At 33.9% G+C, this 21,150-nt stretch overlaps 1 protein-coding gene, 1 non-coding gene and 1 pseudogene across 3 annotated transcripts; all 3 read left to right on the forward strand.

The window, feature by feature from the left end:
* Positions 1 to 989: 989 nt before the first annotated feature.
* TRNAC-GCA lies at positions 990 to 1,061 on the forward strand. The gene has a single exon. It is a non-coding gene; the product is annotated as a tRNA-Cys (tRNA).
* An 11,335-nt stretch (positions 1,062 to 12,396) lies between these two features.
* LOC120135015 lies at positions 12,397 to 14,094 on the forward strand (annotated as a pseudogene).
* Positions 14,095 to 17,993: 3,899 nt separating this feature from the next.
* LOC120135019 (remorin-like) lies at positions 17,994 to 19,165 on the forward strand. 2 transcript variants are annotated; one of them, XM_039151386.1, is made up of 5 exons: positions 17,994 to 18,304; positions 18,373 to 18,426; positions 18,496 to 18,583; positions 18,692 to 18,773; positions 18,848 to 19,165. In XM_039151386.1, exons 1-5 carry the CDS (start codon positions 18,112 to 18,114, stop codon positions 19,040 to 19,042), a joined length of 612 nt encoding a protein of 203 aa, XP_039007317.1. In that variant the 5' UTR covers positions 17,994 to 18,111; the 3' UTR covers positions 19,043 to 19,165. The 2 variants fall into 2 exon arrangements, with proteins under 2 accessions (XP_039007317.1, XP_039007318.1); XM_039151387.1 differs by having other exon boundaries at positions 18,376 to 18,426; positions 18,848 to 19,164.
* Positions 19,166 to 21,150: the final 1,985 nt, after the last annotated feature.

The raw sequence follows: 21,150 nt of genomic DNA on the forward strand, positions 1-21,150 counted from the left end.
AAATCAAAATAAAAAATTGAAGCTAGACTCAATTTAAAAAAAATGGACTTGAAATAATCTCATACTTGACTCAATTGAAGCTCAAACTCAAGCTTAAGCTCAAAACTTAAATAAATGAAAACCTTATATTGTATTAAAAAACAACATATAAAAGTTTATGTTATTAATAATTTATTTTAAAATTTCAATGTATTATTTTTTTAGTTGTTTGTGAGCTTTTTGAGTTGAGAATCAAGTAGCTTGTTTCGGCTCGTTAAGAACTCGAGCCGAGTCCATTCTATTCGAGTGTTGACTGAACTTTGACCGAGTTGAACCCGGATAACTTACGATTTGTCTCGTCTCATTTATACCCTTAGTTAAAAGAAAGTACATGGTGATGTAATTGTTGAATCAAAATTCGTAAGTGTGGATACATATGTATAATATATAATACTATTATAAAGTATGGAACAAAATGAAGTAATCAATTATGTCATGTGTTGTAGGTATTACAGTGTTACGAAAAATAAAGTGTATATATCGTAAGTTAAATTTATAATTTGATGAATGACATAATTATAAATACCTAAAAAGTGGTTTAATAATTAGTTATGTAAACATGTAATGTGTCATGGATTGTTACACAGGTAAACGATAATTTTTTCTTCTTTTTTCGATTAGTCTGGAGTGACTATAAAATAATATTTGTTTAAATTTTTTTTTATTATTGACAATGTATAGGTACCTTGCATATACAATTACTCAAACCCAACATCTCTAGGGAGAACAACGTTCCCCTTGATCACTACCATATTTTGTGCCAATAATTTTGTTGATAATCTCATTTATAGAGGATGAAGATGAGATGATTTTTTTAAACCATAGATTTCTATCACTACTTCTACTTGTCATTTGGCCTATCGAATGCAATTAGGTTGGATAAGTTCAGCTGTTGTTTTTCTCTTAATAAATAAGTTCTATAAATATTATGCGGATTTGCAGATCTAATGGGGTCCATAGCTCAGTGGTAGAGCATTTGACTGCAGATCAAGAGGTCACCGGTTCGAACCCGGTTGGGCCCTGTGTTTAGAACTTTTTACCTCCCTCTGAGATTTCTTTTGTCCTTTACCTGTTGTCACCAGTTGGGCACTCTTTTTATGATTATTATTCCAATAATATTTTTATGTTTTTACGGAGTTGAACCAATTCAATAAGTTAGAAATAAAAAAAATCATTGTATTTAAAAAAATTTCAATTTAATATATTTTAATAAAAATAATTTTTTAAGGATAACTACACAAATGGTCACTGAAGTTTGAGTAAGTTTTTATTTTTCCCATTGAAGTTTCAAAGGTTACAAAATTGTCATTAACGTTATCGTTTTATAATAGATCGGTCACTTGATCGTTAATTGCCATTACACCAGTCACATAAGGCTGATGTGGCATGTTCACTTGGCTTACCTGGTGTCGTTTAACCACGTCGAACCAAAATTGGCTGACTATTTGACCGAAACAATAAAAATTCAATTTGAATGAGGATTTTAATTTATAAACCCTAATTTCTAAAGGGGTCAATTTGAAGAACAACAAACTTATTTGTAATCCTTCATAGTGAGATTAGAGGAACGGAGACTTAAGCGGAGAGACATTGAGGAGTGGATGAGCCATCGCTAAGTACCCAAGGAATGGAGACTTAAGCGGAGAGACATTGAGGACTGGGTGAGCCATCACTAACTACCCAAAGAATTAAAAAATCGTGTTGAACGTTTTGTTCAATATAAATGGTTTGCAACTCGTGGTGTTGATGAAGAAACCATCTTACATGGCTTACCTACTGACAAAGACATCTCAAACATTTTTGGGGCCTGAGCGGAACTAAAAATAGACTATTATAGAACAAAAGTATACTTTGTTACTTTGAAAATTAGTTTAATATTATATTAATAAATCTTAGAAAATGATTAAATTAGGAGCTTAAATTATAAAAATTCAAAGTTAGATTGAAAAAATTAGAGGCGTCAATTATAAAAGTAAAAAGTGAGAATAAAAAAATAGGGGTTTCAATCATAAAGATAGAAAGTGAGATTAAAAAAATTAGGGGTCTCAATTATAAAGGTAAAAAGTGATATTGAAAAATCAGGGGCCTCAATTATAAATGTGTAAAGTGAGATTAAAAAATTAGAAGCTTCAAATATGAAGGTGAAAAGTGGGATTAAAAAAATTAGAGACCTCAAATATAAAAGTAAAAAGTGAGAATTAAAGAATTAAAGACTTCAATTATAAAGGTAGAAAGTCAGATTGAAAAAATTAGACGTCCTTAGCAATTGGTCACCCTGCTCCCTATAATAGCCGGCTCTGCCTACTAAACTTCATTGTGAGGTTAAATTCAATAAATCGAGTTTATTTGTTTTTCAAAGCTTCAGGGATATAGTTAGTTTGTATGATGAAACCTCTCATTTAGTAAGATTTCCAGGACTAAGCTAAGCTCTTCAATGGTCCAAATACCAAGGTTTCAATCCTTTGGGATTCCAGATTCCTAAATTTGAAGGTCTGACCCCAAGTGGAGAAGCTCAGCCAATGTGTGCAATTGGATCCATCATCATCAAGCTCTGAAGAAAAGTCGGGTTCCTCTTGTTTTTGTAATTTTGGCATCTCGATATAAAATGCATAAGCAAAAGCAGAAACTCATTCACTAAGTTCATCAAAGATTCTTTCAGCCATGATATACATATATATATATATATATATATATATATATATATATATATATATATATATATATACACCTTCGGTAGAGAACAATTTTAAAATAAATAAGAGAAAGAACTCACAAATCTGCTAGTATTGTTATTCCTAGATGTCTTTGCATTCCCAAATGCTTCAAGTAAACAACTTGTCAGGAGGAGTCGGCAGATTATCTCAACATTTCCACCTCCAATAAGTGGATGATGTGAGGATCTAAAAATTTAAAAATTTGTATGCTAATTTCCTGCCTAAATTTAAAAAATAATAATAATATGTATGCTAATTTTTTTTAAATATATTAAATTAAATTTAATCATTTTTTAAATAAGAAATGTACTTGACTCCTACGAAACTTAGTGATTAGTGCATCCGCCCTGCCTCCAATGTAAGCTAGGTATTGCATTGCAAATTTCGCAGTCTCAGCTCCATATTCCCCGGCTATTTTCCTGGTATATCACCGGTGATCGGTATTATTATCAATCTAACACCGATCAGATTATATTTTTCGATCTAACACCCTTAGCAGAAAAGCGCGCCCTCTGCACCGCGTTATATGCTGATTTGGCGCCACGTGGGTATAGCGCGCCCCCTGATCCGCACTATACTTGGATATCTGACACGTGGGGTATAGCGCGGTGCAGGGGGCGCGCTATACCCCTAATTACCAACCCTTCACGTCCCCATCCTCCCTATAAATACCCCCATCCTCAATTACTTTTATCACACCAAATTCTCTCAAATTCTGTAAATTTCTCTCAAATACTCTCTTTTTAAGGTATATTTTATAATATTTTTACTATTATGTTTTTACTTTATTTAATATTTTACTAATATAATTCTTTTGCAGATATATAATGGAATGCAGTCTACTTCGCTCGGATGGAAATCATATATCTCTACACTTTGCTGATACGGTAACATTTTAATGTTTTAATTTAATTTAAATTATTAGTAATATTTAGTTGATTTATTTAATGCATGATTATTAGATTAATAATTAAATATCTCGACACTTTGTTGATACGGTAACATTTTAACGTTTTAATTTAATTTAAATTATTAGTAATAATTAGTTGATTTATTTAATGCATGATTATTAGATTAAGAATTAAATATCTCGACACTTTGCTGATACGGTAACATTTTAATGTTTTAATTTAATTTAAATTATTAGTAATAATTAGTTGATTTATTTAATGCATGATTATTAGAGTAAGAATTAATTTTTGTAATTATTTATTTTTAGGAGAAGGACTGTGTATTAGATCCTTTTATTAGGAATCTTAAGTTAGTGATACTCAACCGTGTCTTGCCATATTTAGTAGAGGCTGGATTCAGTTACATAGGTAGATATCAGGGTCACTGTAAGATAGAGCCAGACCTGATTTTTGCCTTAGTAGAGCAGTGGAGGCCGGAGACCCACACATTCCATCTTCCGTGCGGAGAGTGCACGATCACTCTTGAGGATGTTTCTATGCACCTGGGGCTTCCGGTGGATGGAGATGTGATATCGGGGATAGCTTCCGGTTCTTGGACTACTTTGTGTCGGGATAGTCTAGGACGTGTCCCGGAAAAATTTATCGGAGGTAGGATACCGTTAAATTGGTTATATGCCAATTTTCGGGAGTTGAGCGTAGAAGCCTTTGAGGATGAGGTTAAGATGTATGCACAGGCATGCATACTGCAGCTGATAGGAGGGTTGCTGATGCCGGACAAATCGAGCAACCTAGTTCACTGCATGTGGTTGCGACATCTTAGCGACTTTCGTCTCGCCGGATCATTCAGTTGGGGCTTGACAGTTTTGGCTTTGCTGTACAGGGAGATGTGTGGAGCCACTGACTACAGGCGTAATGCTATCGGCGGATGTCTCATGCTGCTGCAGTCTTGGGCATGGTATCGATTGCCCTTTTTATGTCCCGTTGTGAAGAACCCATTCGTATTTCCACTACTTCTGAGGTAATTATAAAACTGATTTTGTATATTAATAATTTTATATAGCGTATAACAAATTTTTTTCCTTGAATAGGTGGTCAACTGATAGGAAAAATCATCAGGAGCTACCTGATGATTTAGAAAATATTAGGGTGCTAATCGATCAGAAGGCTGGCACACATGTATGAATTTTAATGTTTAAAAATCGATTTTAGATTATAGTTATATAATTAAATTATTATTTTGATAAAAATTATATATTATTTGTTTTAGTTTGAATGGGTTCCATATTCTACTGATGATGTGAGGGCGGTGATCCCACCTAAGTTGAGATGGCGATGGTCCCTCTGATCTGTTATGCGACCGTCGAGTGGCACTCCACTGACCGCGTGCTCCGGCAGTTTGCTTGTTTTCAACCAATTACGGAAGCACCTCGCAATATAGACGAGTTGCATAGCTTAGATAGACGCGGCAAGACAGATACAGATTGGCTGGTGAGGCATCATGAATGGGTCGTGTTGTGGGAGGATCGACATCGGCGCCTTCCACGTAGAGAGCCCATTTTTACTGACTTCTTGATATATGCTGAGGATTATTATGAGTGGTTCAACAGTAACGGGAAACTGTTTCTACTTCCAGATGATGCACGAGGGCAGACCTTTCCACGACGTCGACAGAGACGTTCACCGACACAGCACCATCGTCCCTCGACTCGTGGACGGAGAGCAGGTGCTTCCGGTTCATCCTCAGCTGCACCAGCAGGACCTTCCCAGCAGCCACCACAGCCATATATGATGTCGGAGCCATATATGATGTCGCCATCGCCTTTCCATTACCAGATGCCGCCGCCGCCGCCTTCACCTGGTTTTATGACCCCGCCACCGCCACCATCACAGATGACCCCTCCTGGAGGCTATTATGGGTCTATGTTTTCAGATCTAACTTGGGGTTCATATGCTAGATATTTGTCGGGTTCATCCTCATCACCCATGGCCGCAGCACAGACACCTCCTGTACAGTTTTCACACTCAGCGATGTATGGGTTTTCCCAGTTTTCGCATACTGGTGGGATAGTCAGTCATACATCTCCAGGGTCCTTATTCTATGGAGGTTCTTCATCGTCATCAGCTCCTCATCAACCTGATGTACCTACTTAAGACGACGACGACGACGATGAAGATGGTGACGACGACGATAACGATGATGATGACAGCGAGGAGTTAGAACCAGTGATACGAAGAAATCCTCCTCGAGACCGACAGCCACCGCCATGCGGAACACATTCGCGACGCAGGCATCGATAGATTTTTTTATTATATTTGTATTTACTTTATTTTGTTTAATTGTAATTTTTTATTATTTCTCATTTAATACTTACTTTATTTTGTTAAATTTGTTGGACTTTTTTTTTAATATATTTTAGTTAATTTTGTTTATTACCATTTAATATCAGTTATTGTAATTTGGTTATCATTTACCATTTAATTCTTATTGTAAGTTTGTTGTATTTAAATATCAAATTGTTATTAGTTTGATAAAATTTAATAATTGTGATCGTTTTTTTAATCTTCATCAGCGATTATCGACTGACATTAACTTGAAGTGAATGCAAATTAAAATACAAGAATTATTATTTGATAAACAAATACATTATTTCCTCATCAATTGTTACTTGATGACAACAGAGGTGGACATGTTTTTCTAGTGTGTTCTGGGTTTCTACAATGGCCACATCTTCTGTCTTGTCTAGATCTTTCTTGAATATCCATATCGCAATGAATTTGATTGGATTTTGGATGACCACACTCCCTTAATTAACTCAGATTTGGTATAATCGGAAGCCAATCTTGAACCTCATTAGGGTCTTTGTCATTACCTATGGGGGAAACTCAAATTCGTATACCTTAAAAACTTCAGATAGTAGGTATACGGGATCCACAAAATGGTTATAGTCTTGACGTGTATGCGAGCAAGCTGCTATCACATGAGAGCATGGATACTTCAGAGCTTGAAAAAACCCGCAGTCGCACGCTCTGTCCCTTAGATTTACTCTTAACGACACAGCTTCAATCCCTTGAAGAGGTCGGGGCAACTCTATGACACGAAACATTTCATGCCTTCTAGAGAAGCTTGTTACAGACATTCCATTTGATGCAACAATTTTTTTCTGTAGATCTGCAACTAATCTAGGGTGATAGACATGACCGCCTTGCATCCAGATTTGAGCTTGTCCCCCGAGCTTCGCAAAAAGTGCCCCCAAACGAAAATATGTAGTTTTTACCAAAGCCGCTACAGGTAAGTGATGTGCATCCTTTAAGGTTGAATTGATTGCCTCAGCCAAGTTGGTCGTCATGTGTCCATATCGATATCCACCATCATATGCGTTCGTCCACATTTCTTTATCGATGAGGCTGATGTAATCGTATCCTTCCTCGTTCTTCGCCCACAAATCTTGAAGCATTGATTCAAATGTTCGAGGAAGTAGTTTGTAACCTGATCAAAAAATGCATAACTTACTAACTTGCTTTCTTTGCAAAATTAAAATGATCAAAAAATGTATAACTTACTAACTTGCTTTCACTTACCCATGCGCACAATTAATTGACGCTCATCATTCTTCTTGTACCTTCCATGATAGTTCGCAGCAATGTGTCGGAGACAATACCTATGTTGGACAAAGGGTGGTTGCCACATTGGATTCAAAGACTCCATTGTTGCTTTGATCCTAGCTCCACGATCTGAAATGACACAAATTTTTTTCCCTCGTGATAACATGTGCACGTAAATTTCGGAGAAAAAAAGCCCAAGAATTTGTATCTTCTCCTTCGACAAGAGCAAAAGCAACTGGAAGAATGTTGCGATTGCCATCTTGGACAACTGCCAATAATAAAACTTGCTTGTATTTTCCATACAAGAAAGTCCCGTCGATCTGGACCACAGGCTTGCAGTATTTGGCAGCATTAACGCATTGTGGGTAACTTCAAAAAACTCGGTAGAATTGGCATCGATCGCGAAGAACTCGATCATTATGGTATGCATAGGAGGTTTCGAAGTCCACAATTGTCCCAGGATTCAACGTCCGTACCAGCCTAAAACAACCTGGAAGTTCGTTGTAAGATGCATCTCATTCGCCATGAAGTTTGACAATGGCATTTTGTTTTGCCAACCAAGTTTTTTTATAGGAGACGGTGTACCCATACTGCGATTGTATAGCTGAAATCAACACTGCAACAGCTATATGAGAGCTTGCTTTTACCATGGGCATGATGGCTTGGCATATCACTTCAGAGTCCAAGTTCGGATGATCTTGGTTGACCCCTCTAGCACAACATGTGTGAGGACCGTTGTATACTGTTAGTTCTCATATGTTGTTTTTCCTCTTCATTTTCGATATGCGAACCATCCAATTCCATTCGTTTTCGCGTCGTGCACAATAGCATACATATTTTTCGGTCGTCGATCGGTTGACTCTGGACTGAACAGAATTACGGATATTGTAATTTTTGATAGCCACCATCACTTCTTCTTTGCTTGAAAACTCCATGCCTAAAGATAACTCACCATTATTTATTGATGAGTAATATCCATAGTCACCGGGATGAGGCATATCCGCAAATTATGGCCCGTACATTGCACCATAATCAGCTTCATACATGTGTGCAGAAGGGTCAGTTTGTGCCACATTTCCTGGAACTTCATCATCATCGGAGTTGAATTGCGGTGATTCTGGGTGAATGAATAGTCCAGTCTCAGCACCATCCGCACCAGGCTCACGAAGCGGTTCTTCTGGTGGAGATGATGGTTCCTCCATGCTCTCCACATTTAGGTCGAAGAACCTACTACTTGCACGTCTTCCCCTTGAACTGGAATGCATATCGACATTGAGATCGAAAAAGCTCGCAGTCGAATGCCTCTCCCTGGAGCTTGAAGCCATCGTGTCAAATGGAAACTGCACAGATGGTTGCGTCGATGGCATCTCAATATGGTCAAAGAAATTTGCAGATGAATGCCTTCCCCTTGAACTAGACGCGGTGTTGCCATACGGATTGTTCATGGACCCACCTCGGTACATATCGTAAGGAGTTGCGAATGAATGTCTCCTCATTATGGCATTAAAATCATTACACATTATTGTTGTCGGGCTGTCAACTTTATCAACTTGTTCAGCCAGCCCATAGTGTGAGCTTAAAGATTGACCCCGAACAGCACGCACTTGAACAAAATATGCATACATCTCAATAGCGGCGTCTGAATAATTACTTTGAGCTTCAACCATCATTTGAACATCATCATTGTTCGAAAGTTCGAACGCTGTATAAGTTAATAGCAACAATGATGTTGGAAATCTGTACTGCAACGACGACATTCTTCTGTTACTTCCAACATGAATCTTCCTCGAAATCTTCGTTATTAGCTCCTCAAGAGTTATGTTTCTCTTGAATGATATTTTAACACGCTTATTTGATACGAAAACAACGCCGATTTCATCTTCTCGAATTTCACCATCATAATAAACAATAGCTTAAAGTCGTGCCATTCTTTGAGTTTAAAAGTGCGACAATATTATATCTGCAAAAAAAATAACTTAAACAAACCTGATTAAATAAATTATATATGAACGGAAATATAACACAATAAATTTTTTACACATCAACGTAAATAATTTAAATAATATAATTTTATATTATTACCTACACCGCAAAACTATTTCGACGTATGCTCTCGCTTTTCAATTTTACAAACATAAAATTAATTGAAAATAATTAGTATAATATTTTTTTTCAAATAATGATAATAAACAATAAGTATAATTAAAAAATTATAACAAAATTACCTTATAACAAAAAATCGCACGAACTTCTAAATCAAATTTGAGAAGATTGCGAGAATTATTACTCGTTGACGGAATTGTTGTATTAATTTATAAGAGATGAGAAATGAAAGGAGATGTGAGCCGGAGGAGTGTATTTATAAGCATATAAGGCGCGGTACCTGCACCGCGCTATATGTAATTATTCAGATAAAAGATATAGTGCGGATCAGGGACCGCGTTAAATATAATTTTGGTACGGCGTGGCGTATAGCGTAAATCAGGGGGGGCGCTATACCCACATGGCGCCAGATCACCGTATATCGCAGGACAGGGGGCGCGCTTTCCTGCTAAGGGTGTTAGATCGGGAATAATACCGATCACCGGTGATATACCGGGAAAATAGCCATATTCCCCACTGCAGGATAAATTTATATTATATAATTCTACAATTCATAGAACAAAAGCTGTGCTTAATGGGAAACAGTAATATTACATTATATAACTAAAAATATTGAACATCCAACTAACCTTATTATCAGTTACTGGTTTACTCCATCTGCAAAATTTTAATTATACATATAAAGAGAACATCGGAAACAAGTTGGTGTAACATCATGAGCAATCTATTATTTGTTTGTTGTAACTTTAAATAAAATTAAAGAGAGAATGGTTTCGTTCACCATTCATCATCTCATTATATGCTGTGTCTGCTATAGCAAAAAGTACAAGGGTTGTCGGTAGCAAACCATGAGTTGCAATCCATTTATACCAAACAAAACGTCTGACACGATGTTTTAATTCTTCGAGTAGTTAGAGATGGCTCATCCACTCCTCAATGTCTCTCCGCTTAAGTCTCCATTCCTCTAATCTCACTATGAAGGATTGCAAATAAGTCTGTAGCAAAGCACCCGTTCTTCTACTGCCAACAAGCCGTCATTAACTGCCTTAATCCATATAAAAGCTCGCATTTTAGTATAGAAGAGCACATCCTCGCTGATAAAGATTTAGAGTTGAAGACCCTGTCATTTCTGGCAAGCCAGATGCTCCAAAGAGCAGTAGCTATAACAATTAACCATGCCGATCTAATGATGTCACTCCAAACACTTTCAAAACAGAAAGAAAACAAATCGTTTATCTTCGAGCTATAATTCCATTGAATAGACCACCACCTGCAGAATTCAACCCGTAATTCGCAATTATAAGACTTATTATTTTTTTGAAATTTCAAATTCAAACATTATGTATATCAAGAATGTCGAAACGGTTTTCTCCCAGAGGGGAAAAACTGATACCGATTCGGGGATTTTCTTTTTGAAAATATTTCGAAATGTGAGGAGTCGCCACCAATCATTTAAGGTGAGATTAGAATACCGTGAAAATCGGGAGATTTTAATAAAATATTTTATTTTAATAAAATATCGAGTTTTGGGGTCTACGAAAAATCCATAAATCAGGTTCGGAAGTCGGTTACGTGTGGGGAAGGATTAACACCCCTACAAGCGCCCAAAAATTGATACCCAGTTGGTTACCCTATATTTAAAATCGGAAATTTTGAGTTTGATCTTTATTTAATTTGAAAATCATTATGGATGCAAAGTTGAAAAGAATATTCGTTTATCGAGACCGATAACATTCACCCTCGAGCGTAAATGCGATAGATCAACTATTGTGTCTAATAACCGAATATTGCCTCGTTTTTAGAAAACATAATGCGGTTTTGAAAATGATGTCGACCTATTTGGAGAATCACCAATAATCACTCCCTGAGCATAATTGCAGGAGATATACCATTAATTTCGTAATAAGTGAACATTGCATTAGGTTTAAAAATAAAATGTAATCAAAATTTTATTTAATCCTAATTAAGCTACAAGTAAATTAAAGACTTTTTCTAGTTTATGGTGTCAAATTATGAAAATTAAGGAATCTAGGGATGCAAATCTAAAAATGTAAGCTCTAATATTAATCCTATTTGATTATGTAAAGGTTTAAGTTCTAATTAAGCTTGGGGACTAAATGGTCTAAGGATTAAAATAAAAGAACTACAATTATGAGATCTAAATATAAAATCTTAAAACTTAAGGATCCAAATCTATAAATCTTAAAGATTAAAGGATTAACCTATAAATTTAAGCCATAATAATTATTAAAAGCAAGTTACTACATTAAAATTATTCGAAAATTAATAAATTAAGAAATTGAACAATTAACTCGAGTAATCGGACATTTTTAGTGTGAAAACTCGAATTAAATTGCTCCCTAATTAAAATAAAGTGTTTATTTAATTTCTAATCTGATTCAAATATTAATGTAATTTAAAAACTAAGTCTAGAAAATTGAAATTATGAAACAAAATAAACTTAAAAATAATTAAAATAACAAATAATAAAAATAGTAAAAACAACCAAAAATATATAAAATAAAATAAATACTGGGACATAATTGTAAATAAATCTAATTATGTTGATTAAAATGCAAGAAAACAAAAGATAGTTACTAAATAAAAATAAACAAGGATCAAAATGCAAAAATTAAAATACAGTAGCTAAATCAAAAACTAACAGGGACTAAATTGAAATGAAACAAAACTGAGTAATAAAATTAAAATAAATTAAAAACGAAAGGTCTAGTGACCAAAATGTAAAAACACTGCTATGTTTGAAGGACTAAAATAGTGAATTTACCATATAATTAAAACATGCATAACAAATTGGATTAATATCAATTTTGGTCCATATATGGACCAAAACATAAAAACACGGCAAAGTTACGAGCCTTTAAGATGCAATTACCCATTTACTTTTTTCTATATATATCATCTTTTAGGCTTTTTTTTGTTTGAGCCATTTGTATATTTTACCCTTATATTTTTTTTTATCTTAAATATGATTTCATCCAAATCTCTATTCCATCTTTAAAGCGGCAGGAGAAGAAAACCAAGGGGAAGGAACATGGCGATACAAGTCAAACCATCACATTTGGCGTTTGTGCCTCAAGAGGTGGATTAGCCTGGGAATCTTCCAACAAAAACCTCATCTTCAACGTAAGTCTTTCCCCTCTCTCTCATTCCTCTCATGGGAATCTATAAAAAGAACGAACTTTTTTACTGTTGATGTGTTCTTATGAACTCGATCATGGCTTTCGGTAGAATTTTGTCTGCTTTCTGGGTTTCTTGGATGACAGGATTTTGTTTGTGAACTTTGGGTGATCTTATTCATTCATTCCCAGTTTTCATATCAGTCAAAGCTCAATGATCTATCAGCCATTAACACTATTATTCATAGAATCTAAACTAAAGGAGTTGGCTTTTATGGCTTTTTCTGGGCTCGATCGATCTTCCCCCTTTTTATCGTTTGTATAATCGTATGGAATTGGTTCTTCTCTCAATCATAAATTGAGTTGGCCCCATATCTGCTGCAATTATCTTGAATGATCAAATTCCAGCCTGCAAAGTTTGATACTTTTTAATTCATGTAAACCAAAATGTAGCCAACTCCATGGTAAATTTTCATCTCAAAGCTGTAAAGTTGAAACCTTTAGCAATAGGCTTTGGTTTTGGAAGAGTTTGTTATGGGGGCTAAAATTCTGCATATTCAATTTGTTTAACCTACCCATGTGCTTCTCGTGAAAATGATCTGCCTACTCTTCTCTACATACATACATACCCAGTTAATTTCACCAACTTTAAGAAGTATAATATGCTACAACTTGGCACGTGAAACTCAATTTAAGGTCCATTTTCTCATAAGTCCCTTAACCATTTAGTCTTTCTGCAGATCCATCCTGTACTGATGTTGATTGGCTTAATTATCACAGGAGGTCAAGGTATATGATCCAACACACCTATATTTAAGAAAGTAATGCATCTTTTGCTTCATGCAAAAATGAGGAAAAAAAATGCAGCCATTATGAGCTACAAATCCTTGGCTCTGCGGAAGGAAGTAAAGAAAATAATCCATCTTGTGCTTCATGCAATTGCACTAACCCTGGGAATTATTGGAATCTACACGGCATTCAAGAATCACAATGAGAGTTCAATTCCCAATCTCTACGGCTTGCATTCTTGGCTTGGGATTGGAATCATTTCCCTTTATGGCATCCAGGTATTTCATAAACTACTCTGCTCATCATTCAATTCCCTTTATGGCAATTGAACTGTAATCTTTGCAGTGGATATATGGCCTTCTCGTATTCTTCTACCCCGGATGATCGGCCGGATTAAGACGAGAATCGCTTCCTTGGCACGTACTGGTGGGGTTGTTTGTGTTCGTCTTGACCATCACCAACGCCACGCTCGGGTTCCTGGAGAACTCAGGCCTTGATAAATATGGTGCAGAAGCCTTCCTTGTAAACTTCACTGCTATTGTCACAATATTGTATGGAGCCTTGGTTATATTTACAGTTTCATCCAAGGCTCCTCCAGAAGCTGAGTTTAGCTATTCAGCTATATGGTTTGATGTTGTTGTATCTGTGTATTTGATGAATACGGATGTAATTGTGTGTTTGGATTTCTAGGCATCAAAATGTAATCAATAATGTTAAGTGGCAATTTGTTCTGGTTTGGTAGCTTGAGTTTAATTACTTATCTAATGTTCTATTAATGTAATAATTGATTTTGATCTATCCTGATGGTAAATTTTTATCGTAGATATAATTTTAAATAAAGAGTTAATATTTGATATTTTATTAATAAATAAATAGATAACATAAAATAAAATTTCCACTTTTTAAGTAAAATAAACGTTGGGTAAATTACACAATTCCTCACTAAACTTTATTTTCTCTCTTATTTTACTCTCTGAACTTCTAATTTTTCCAATTTGCTCATCGAACTTTGTAGATTGAATTTTTTTGATCACTCAACCGTTTTCTCTTTAACAACTGGATGACGTGATTTTTTTATTAATATATAATAATGATATATATATATTTTTATTAATATTTTAATTATGACGTGTAATATTTAAAATAAAACAAAATTTCTTAAATTTTATTCTTAAACCATAATCCCAAATTACAATCCCACCCCTCCATCCAACTCCCACGTCATTGTCTATCTTAACCGAAGCCTCCAGTGTCATTGTTTCTTGTCATCGAGAAACACCCTTTACAAACATCACTTCCACCTACTAAATCCCTCGCAAAATAAGGGGACTTGAAGTTAATTTTTGGCATTGAACAGCAGTCTTAGCAAATAGACACAAGTCAAGCCAATATCTATAAACAAAACATTGAAATATCAAATCAAAATCCCATTGATGAGATGTTGGAGTTTCTCATAGCAGAGCAAAGCAAAAATACAATAAAAACAAGGCAAAAGCTGAGAATTGAGAAGAGGAGTGAGAACAACAGTTCAACGACCAGCGATAGAGACCAAATATCAAAAAATTGAAATGTTTTTTAGCTTAAACGGACACCTAATTTGCGTTTAAGAGGATGAAACGAATTTGGTGGAAAATATATGGTTTAGGTGCTCTGGGTCAATCCTTAGGTTTGGGTTAACCCGAGCTTTTTTGGATTGGACCAAAGGAGTTGGACTGAGCAAAATGTAGGCTCTATGATATTATTATATTTACAAACTTCTCTTGCTTTCTTGCATCTAAGCATCGACATAGTACTTTCGAGGAAAAATTCTACAACACATGTCCTGTACGGAAATGTACCATTAATTTTAAAGGTAAAATTTTTAAATGGCCATTAAACTATACTGAAATACCCTTTTCAAATATCAAACTTTAAAAGTTACATAATATCTCATTCAATCAATCCCTCAATTGTATTACAAAATGATTATCGCATCTTTAATTATCAATAAAATGATAACTTAACATGTTAAATTAATAAATAAAAAAATCTAATTCAACCCTCAGTTATAAACTAAATTTTATTTTGATATTTTTCAATATTTTGAAATAATAATTCTAAAAAATAAATTATATATATATATATTCATGATTCATTTTTTAAATTATAAAAGTATTTTTTAAAAATTATAAATTTATAATTAATCTTTTAATTCATAAAATTATAATTATTTTTTAAAAATATGAATTTATTAATTCACAAAAAAAATTATAATTATTTTTTTTATTTAATTGTGGTTACATTTGAAAATTTATAATTTATAATTTCCAATAACTTTGGTTATAAAATTAAATCATTTTTATTAAACAATGTGATTCAATTCTTTAACTTTTTTAGTAGTTTTAAATATAATTTTAAAATTATATTTAAATTTTAAAAAAAAATTGAAAATCCATATATATAAAAAATATTTTACTATTTTTCTGGAATTATTGAAAAATATCAAAAATAAAATTTTAGTCACAATTGATGGAGCAAATGAGATTTTTTTTATTTATTTAATATGCCACATTAGCTCTTAACGACAATCAAGTGTCAATACTCCTTTTTAACGAAATCTAAAATTTAATATTCATTTATAATTTTTTAAAAGTTGAATGACCAAAAAGATCATTTTATCATAGTTTAATGACTATTTATAAATTTATACCGATACATATCGGTGTGTGACATGCGATGTAGACTCATACACTTTCGAGAAACACGTTCATCAACAACGTGATGGGAAATAAGATTCAAGTGAAAGATTTGTTTATGCCTACGCAAAGAGGATTCTTGTAATAATTTTATAAGATTTTGTACATATTATTTTGAGAATTTGTAATTGATTTTTTTTTTAAAATACTTATAAGGTTTCTTTAATAATCTTAAATAAATAAGGATAATTTTGCTGAACTCATGAATTGATTGATAATCCGAAATTGTGCTCTTAAATTCTAAACTATGAATCATGAAGTTTGCTGAAAATCAAATGAATTAAAACTTCTTTTAGGAATTGATGTCATAAGATTGAACTCAGGTGTGCGTTGATTTTGTGAATACTAAATTCAATGTCAAAAAGTTTTATAAAAATCAAAACCGCTTAATCAATGTATCATATTCGAGTCTTTGTGTACGTAGAAAATCTCCAGTATAAGACTCACGCATCAAAACCTAAACCCTATCCCCACGTTTATCGAACTGCTATACTTGCCCTCACGTGTCCGTATTAAACCTAAATCATCTATTAATTTTGCTCAACAACAAAAGATACTGTTATTAATAGAGATCATAAATTATAATTAATACGTAAATATGGTATGAATTAGAGATGACGATCCAATCAAGAAGACTTTGTTATTTTCCTTTTCAATGCAAATATATTGGTAAAATCTTTACTGCAAAGCCAAGCCAAGGAGTCTTACCTAACCCTTCAATAACCCTAATCCAAATTTATTTCTCTTCCTTGTTTCATTGGTTAACCGAATAAAAGTAATAAAATACAACCAAATGATCATTGCACATGTTTTTTTTTTTTTTTAATAGCATGAGGTGATGTAATATGTTATTTGTTTTTTTAAACAATGTCAATTGAATTTTATTAATAATTGAATGAATTAAAATTATAACGCATCAAAATATAGAGATAAATTTAGAGACGATAGTCATCAAAATACTAATATAAAAGAAAAAAATTAAAACTAAAGTTTCGAAGAAAAATAAAACCTTTTTAAGATTGCTTGGTGTGCCCAAATCTATGTAATATGGGAGGAACGAAATAGACGAATTTTTCGAAGAAGTACAAGGACTGTCGAAGAACTTTTTGCTTGCATCAAAAATTATGTTTCTATCAAACTGAGGGGGGTAAATATTAATATGTCTGATAGTATTAATATTTTCCTATGTAATTCTTGGGGTATTGATTAACCGATCTTTTTTCTTGTAAGTATAGTGTACATACGACTTTGTGATCGGTTATTTTTTGTAGCAGTTCTTAATTCTTTGGGTAATAAAATTAATTGAATTATCCAAAAAAAACCTTCAAATAAAAATGACGACCAACATCAAAATCCAATAACATTCGTAAGAACTCATTGTCTCTGTCGAATGCACTTGACTAAGCAATAAATGAGTAGAGAGCGAACCAAATAATCCGACAGGCTGCTTCGCTACACAATCTGATTACATCGACAAACAACATTTTTACTAAAAGAGGGGATCTGATTATATATGATCACTGACAAACCAATCAGAAAATAAATGGTGTGATAAATTTTGTGTGAAAACTAAAATGACCGCAAAGGTGCGTGGAGAAAAACGTATAAAAAATTATGAGGAGAGAAAAAATAATGTCAAAAGGACATAAAATCTTATTCTAAATTAAAAAGACTCAAACAAAAAATATAAAAGACATAATATAAAAAAATTAACAGTCATTTGCAATCGGCAACCAACATTAAGATTAATATCACCATTGATTAAACAAAAATTAAAAAAAAATGATACAAAAATATTGAAAGAAAATTAAGTTTAACAAGTTACAAGGATAATCGAAATTATTTAGTAAACATTAAAAGTTTGTAAATTGAAAATTAAAAAAAATTAATAATAAAGAGTGATATGATCTTTGAAGTGATTTGTAATATTTATTCAAACAAGAAACATAACAGATAATCATCTCTCTCAATCAAACAAGCAACATTGATCTATCATCCTTCTGCTTCCTCTTTAATTCCTCCTTGTCTTTCCGTTTCGTCTTGCTCTGTTTTCCGTTCTTGTTAGCAAAAACAATAACAAATGGCCGAGGAAGAAGAACCCAAGAAGGTCGACACCGTGACCCCCTCGGAGCCGCCGCCGCCGACGCAATTGCCCGCTTCCGAACCGACTGAAGCCTCTAAAGACGTCGCCGAGGAAAAATCGGTAATCCCACTTCCTCCCACTGAAGAAATAGAAAAGCCTGCTGAGTCAACAGAATCCGCCGCACTCGAAAGTATATACCTTTTTGTTCCCCCCCTAATGTCGTCATCGTTTCCTATTAATTTAAATTTTGGTTTTTAGCAGAGGCGGCGGAACCAATCGAGGAGAAAAGCACGGAGAGTAGTGTGAATCGAGGTAATTTCTCAATATCTTACGTTTCTCGAGAGTCTTGTTAATCATTTAATTAATGGAAAATTTCCCCAGAAGCTGTGCTTGCTAGAGTCGAGACAGAGAAGCGAATTTCACTGGTCAAAGCTTGGGAAGAGAGTGAAAAAACCAAAGCTGAGAACAAGTATCAACTTTGTTCACCTGGGTTTTTCTTCTTCTTAGAAACCATACTTTTTAAACTAGTTTTGGTTTTGTGAATGAACTTTTGAGTTGATTCAAACTGTTTGAGCAGAGCCTACAAAAAGCTTTCTTCAATCGATGCATGGGAGAATAGCAAGAAAGCTGCTCTGGAAGCTGAGCTGAAAAGCATTGAGGTATTGTTTTGATAAAGAAAAGAGTTTGAAATGTAATTCGGAGCAGATAAAGACGTATGATAAACGTTTTGCAGGAAAAAATAGAGAAACAGAGAGCCGAATATGTCGAGAAAATGAAAAACAGAGTAGTCTTGATCCACAAGGAAGCAGAAGAGAAGAAGGCAGTCGTTGAAGCCAAGCGTGGCGAAGAACTTCTCAAGGCGGAGGAGATGGCCGCCAAGTACCGTGCCACCGGAACTACTCCGAAGAAGGTCCTCGGTTGTTTTTAAGGGTATTTGTTTTTTCAAAATCTCTGGTTTAGAAGATGAAGTCTTTCGTAGTTTCTGATTCTAGGATGCCATTTGTTAATTTCAGATGTATTTGGTTTGGTTTAATGTAGTGAAAGCAACAGCCATTGTTCATTAGTCTGTGTGTGTATATAGATATAGTGTTATACCATTTGGAAGAAATCACTTATTGAATTTGTAAAAAACAAGTTTGATGGAATAATGTTGACTCGTCAAGATTATAAATTAAGTACATTATTTATGTTTTATACTTGTAATACAGCTTTTTTTTATGGTTTTAGCTTTTATATGTGCTTATGTTAACATTTTTTTTTTGGATAAATCATTTTTATTATCCAAATAAACAGAATCTGCTACAAAAACAATCACCGATCACAAAAACCTTATGTACACCCTACTTACAAAACAAAGATCGGTTTAAGCTATACCCCAAGAATGACAAAGAAAAGTATTAACACTATCAAGCCTATTTATATTTTTTTCCCTTAGTTTGATACCTACGAAGTCTTTGATACAAATAACACGTTCTTCAGCAAATCTTGAGCATCCTTGGAAAATTCTTCGATAATGTTCCTCCCACAAAACATAGATTTGAGCGCACCATGCAAGCTTTAAAATTGTAGAAATAAGAGACTTGCCTTTCCAAGTGTTGCATGCCCAAGCTATCATGTCCTCCCAAGATAAGATGGATTTCTTTAACCCGTTTAGAAGCAATATAGCCTCCCATAAAATAGAAGCAAAGGGGCATTCAAAGAACAAATGAGTCTGGGTTTCCATTGCTTCATTGCAAAGAACACAATTCACAGTAGTGGTAATCCCCATACGTTGAAGTCGATTACAAGTAGGGAGTCTGTCTAAAAGAGCCATCCATGCTATTATACTATGTTTAGGAATATGAAGTGGGAACCAAATTAAGAGATGCCAAGGAACTTTATCCCCGTTCAGCATAATCTCCTAGCATATATTCCTTATATTAAGGGTTCCACTCGAAAGGACAGTTAATGCTTATGTTCGTAATTTAAGAATTATGTTGAAGCTCCAGCTAAAATTAGGACCTCCTTCTATGTGCCAGAAGTCCTTATCCTTTAAAACATATGTTTTGATCCAAGCAACCCATAACGACCCCTCTCCTGCAAGGAGATTCTTTATAAGATTTATCATGCAAGCTCTATTCCAAGTTTTTAAGTTCTTCAGATGTTAACATTTGGGTTATGACCGCTATGAGTTTTATATTCTTTTTAATTCGAACGGAGAATTTCAATCGATAGAATTACGGTAGTAGTAGTATATAACATCTTCGAATGATAATAGTGAGCCTTGTGAATGTGTTACATTTGATGCTATGTAGATTCCAAATGTGTGGGGGCATCGCCAGGGACAAAGAGCATTGGGAACATTTTACACTGAAAAGCTTTTTGATAAGGGTGAGCATTCAATTAAGTCGAGTAAAAAATTATTGAATTATTCGATTTGATAAGTCGCATTTTTTTACTTGAATTTAACTTATTTTTTAAAAGTCGAGTTGAGTTTAAGAAATTCGAGTCGTGGTTTTCGAGTTTCACTAGAAAAAAAAAACAAGAGTTAATCTCATCCTTTAATTTTTCTCAATCCAATGGTCCTAAAAAGATGTGAAACTAAAAGAGTTTTACACAGTGTAAGTGATGGGATGAAAGAATTTAATATATTTACAATATGTATATTTTGAAGAAGATATTTTGAAGGTAAAATATTGATTAGAGTATAAAGTAGTTAAGGAATTGGTGGGGAAAATGATTTACAAACGATTGCAGTTAAAAGATCAAATAAGAGAGTAAATAAAAGAGATGATATTTTAAGTGAAGAATAGGGATTTAAGTTATATGAGCATTCTATAGTGATATAGGTGCATGTGATATAGGACCCCAATCTCTTTTAAAAAAACTCTAATTTACCTATTTTAAAATCAAATCCTATTTTATAAACTAAATTTTCATTTAACTTCTTCTTTTCCCTTAAATATCTAATTACTTATGGAATTTGTTTATGGGGGGCACTGAAGACCTACAAAGGCATTAGGATGGTGGAACATCGATGGTTGCGAGATATTGGGA

Source organism: Hibiscus syriacus, unplaced genomic scaffold, assembly GCF_006381635.1.
Source record: "Hibiscus syriacus cultivar Baekdansim isolate YM2019G1 unplaced genomic scaffold, ASM638163v2 tig00110602_pilon, whole genome shotgun sequence".
NCBI classification, from domain to species: Eukaryota; Viridiplantae; Streptophyta; class Magnoliopsida; order Malvales; family Malvaceae; genus Hibiscus; species Hibiscus syriacus.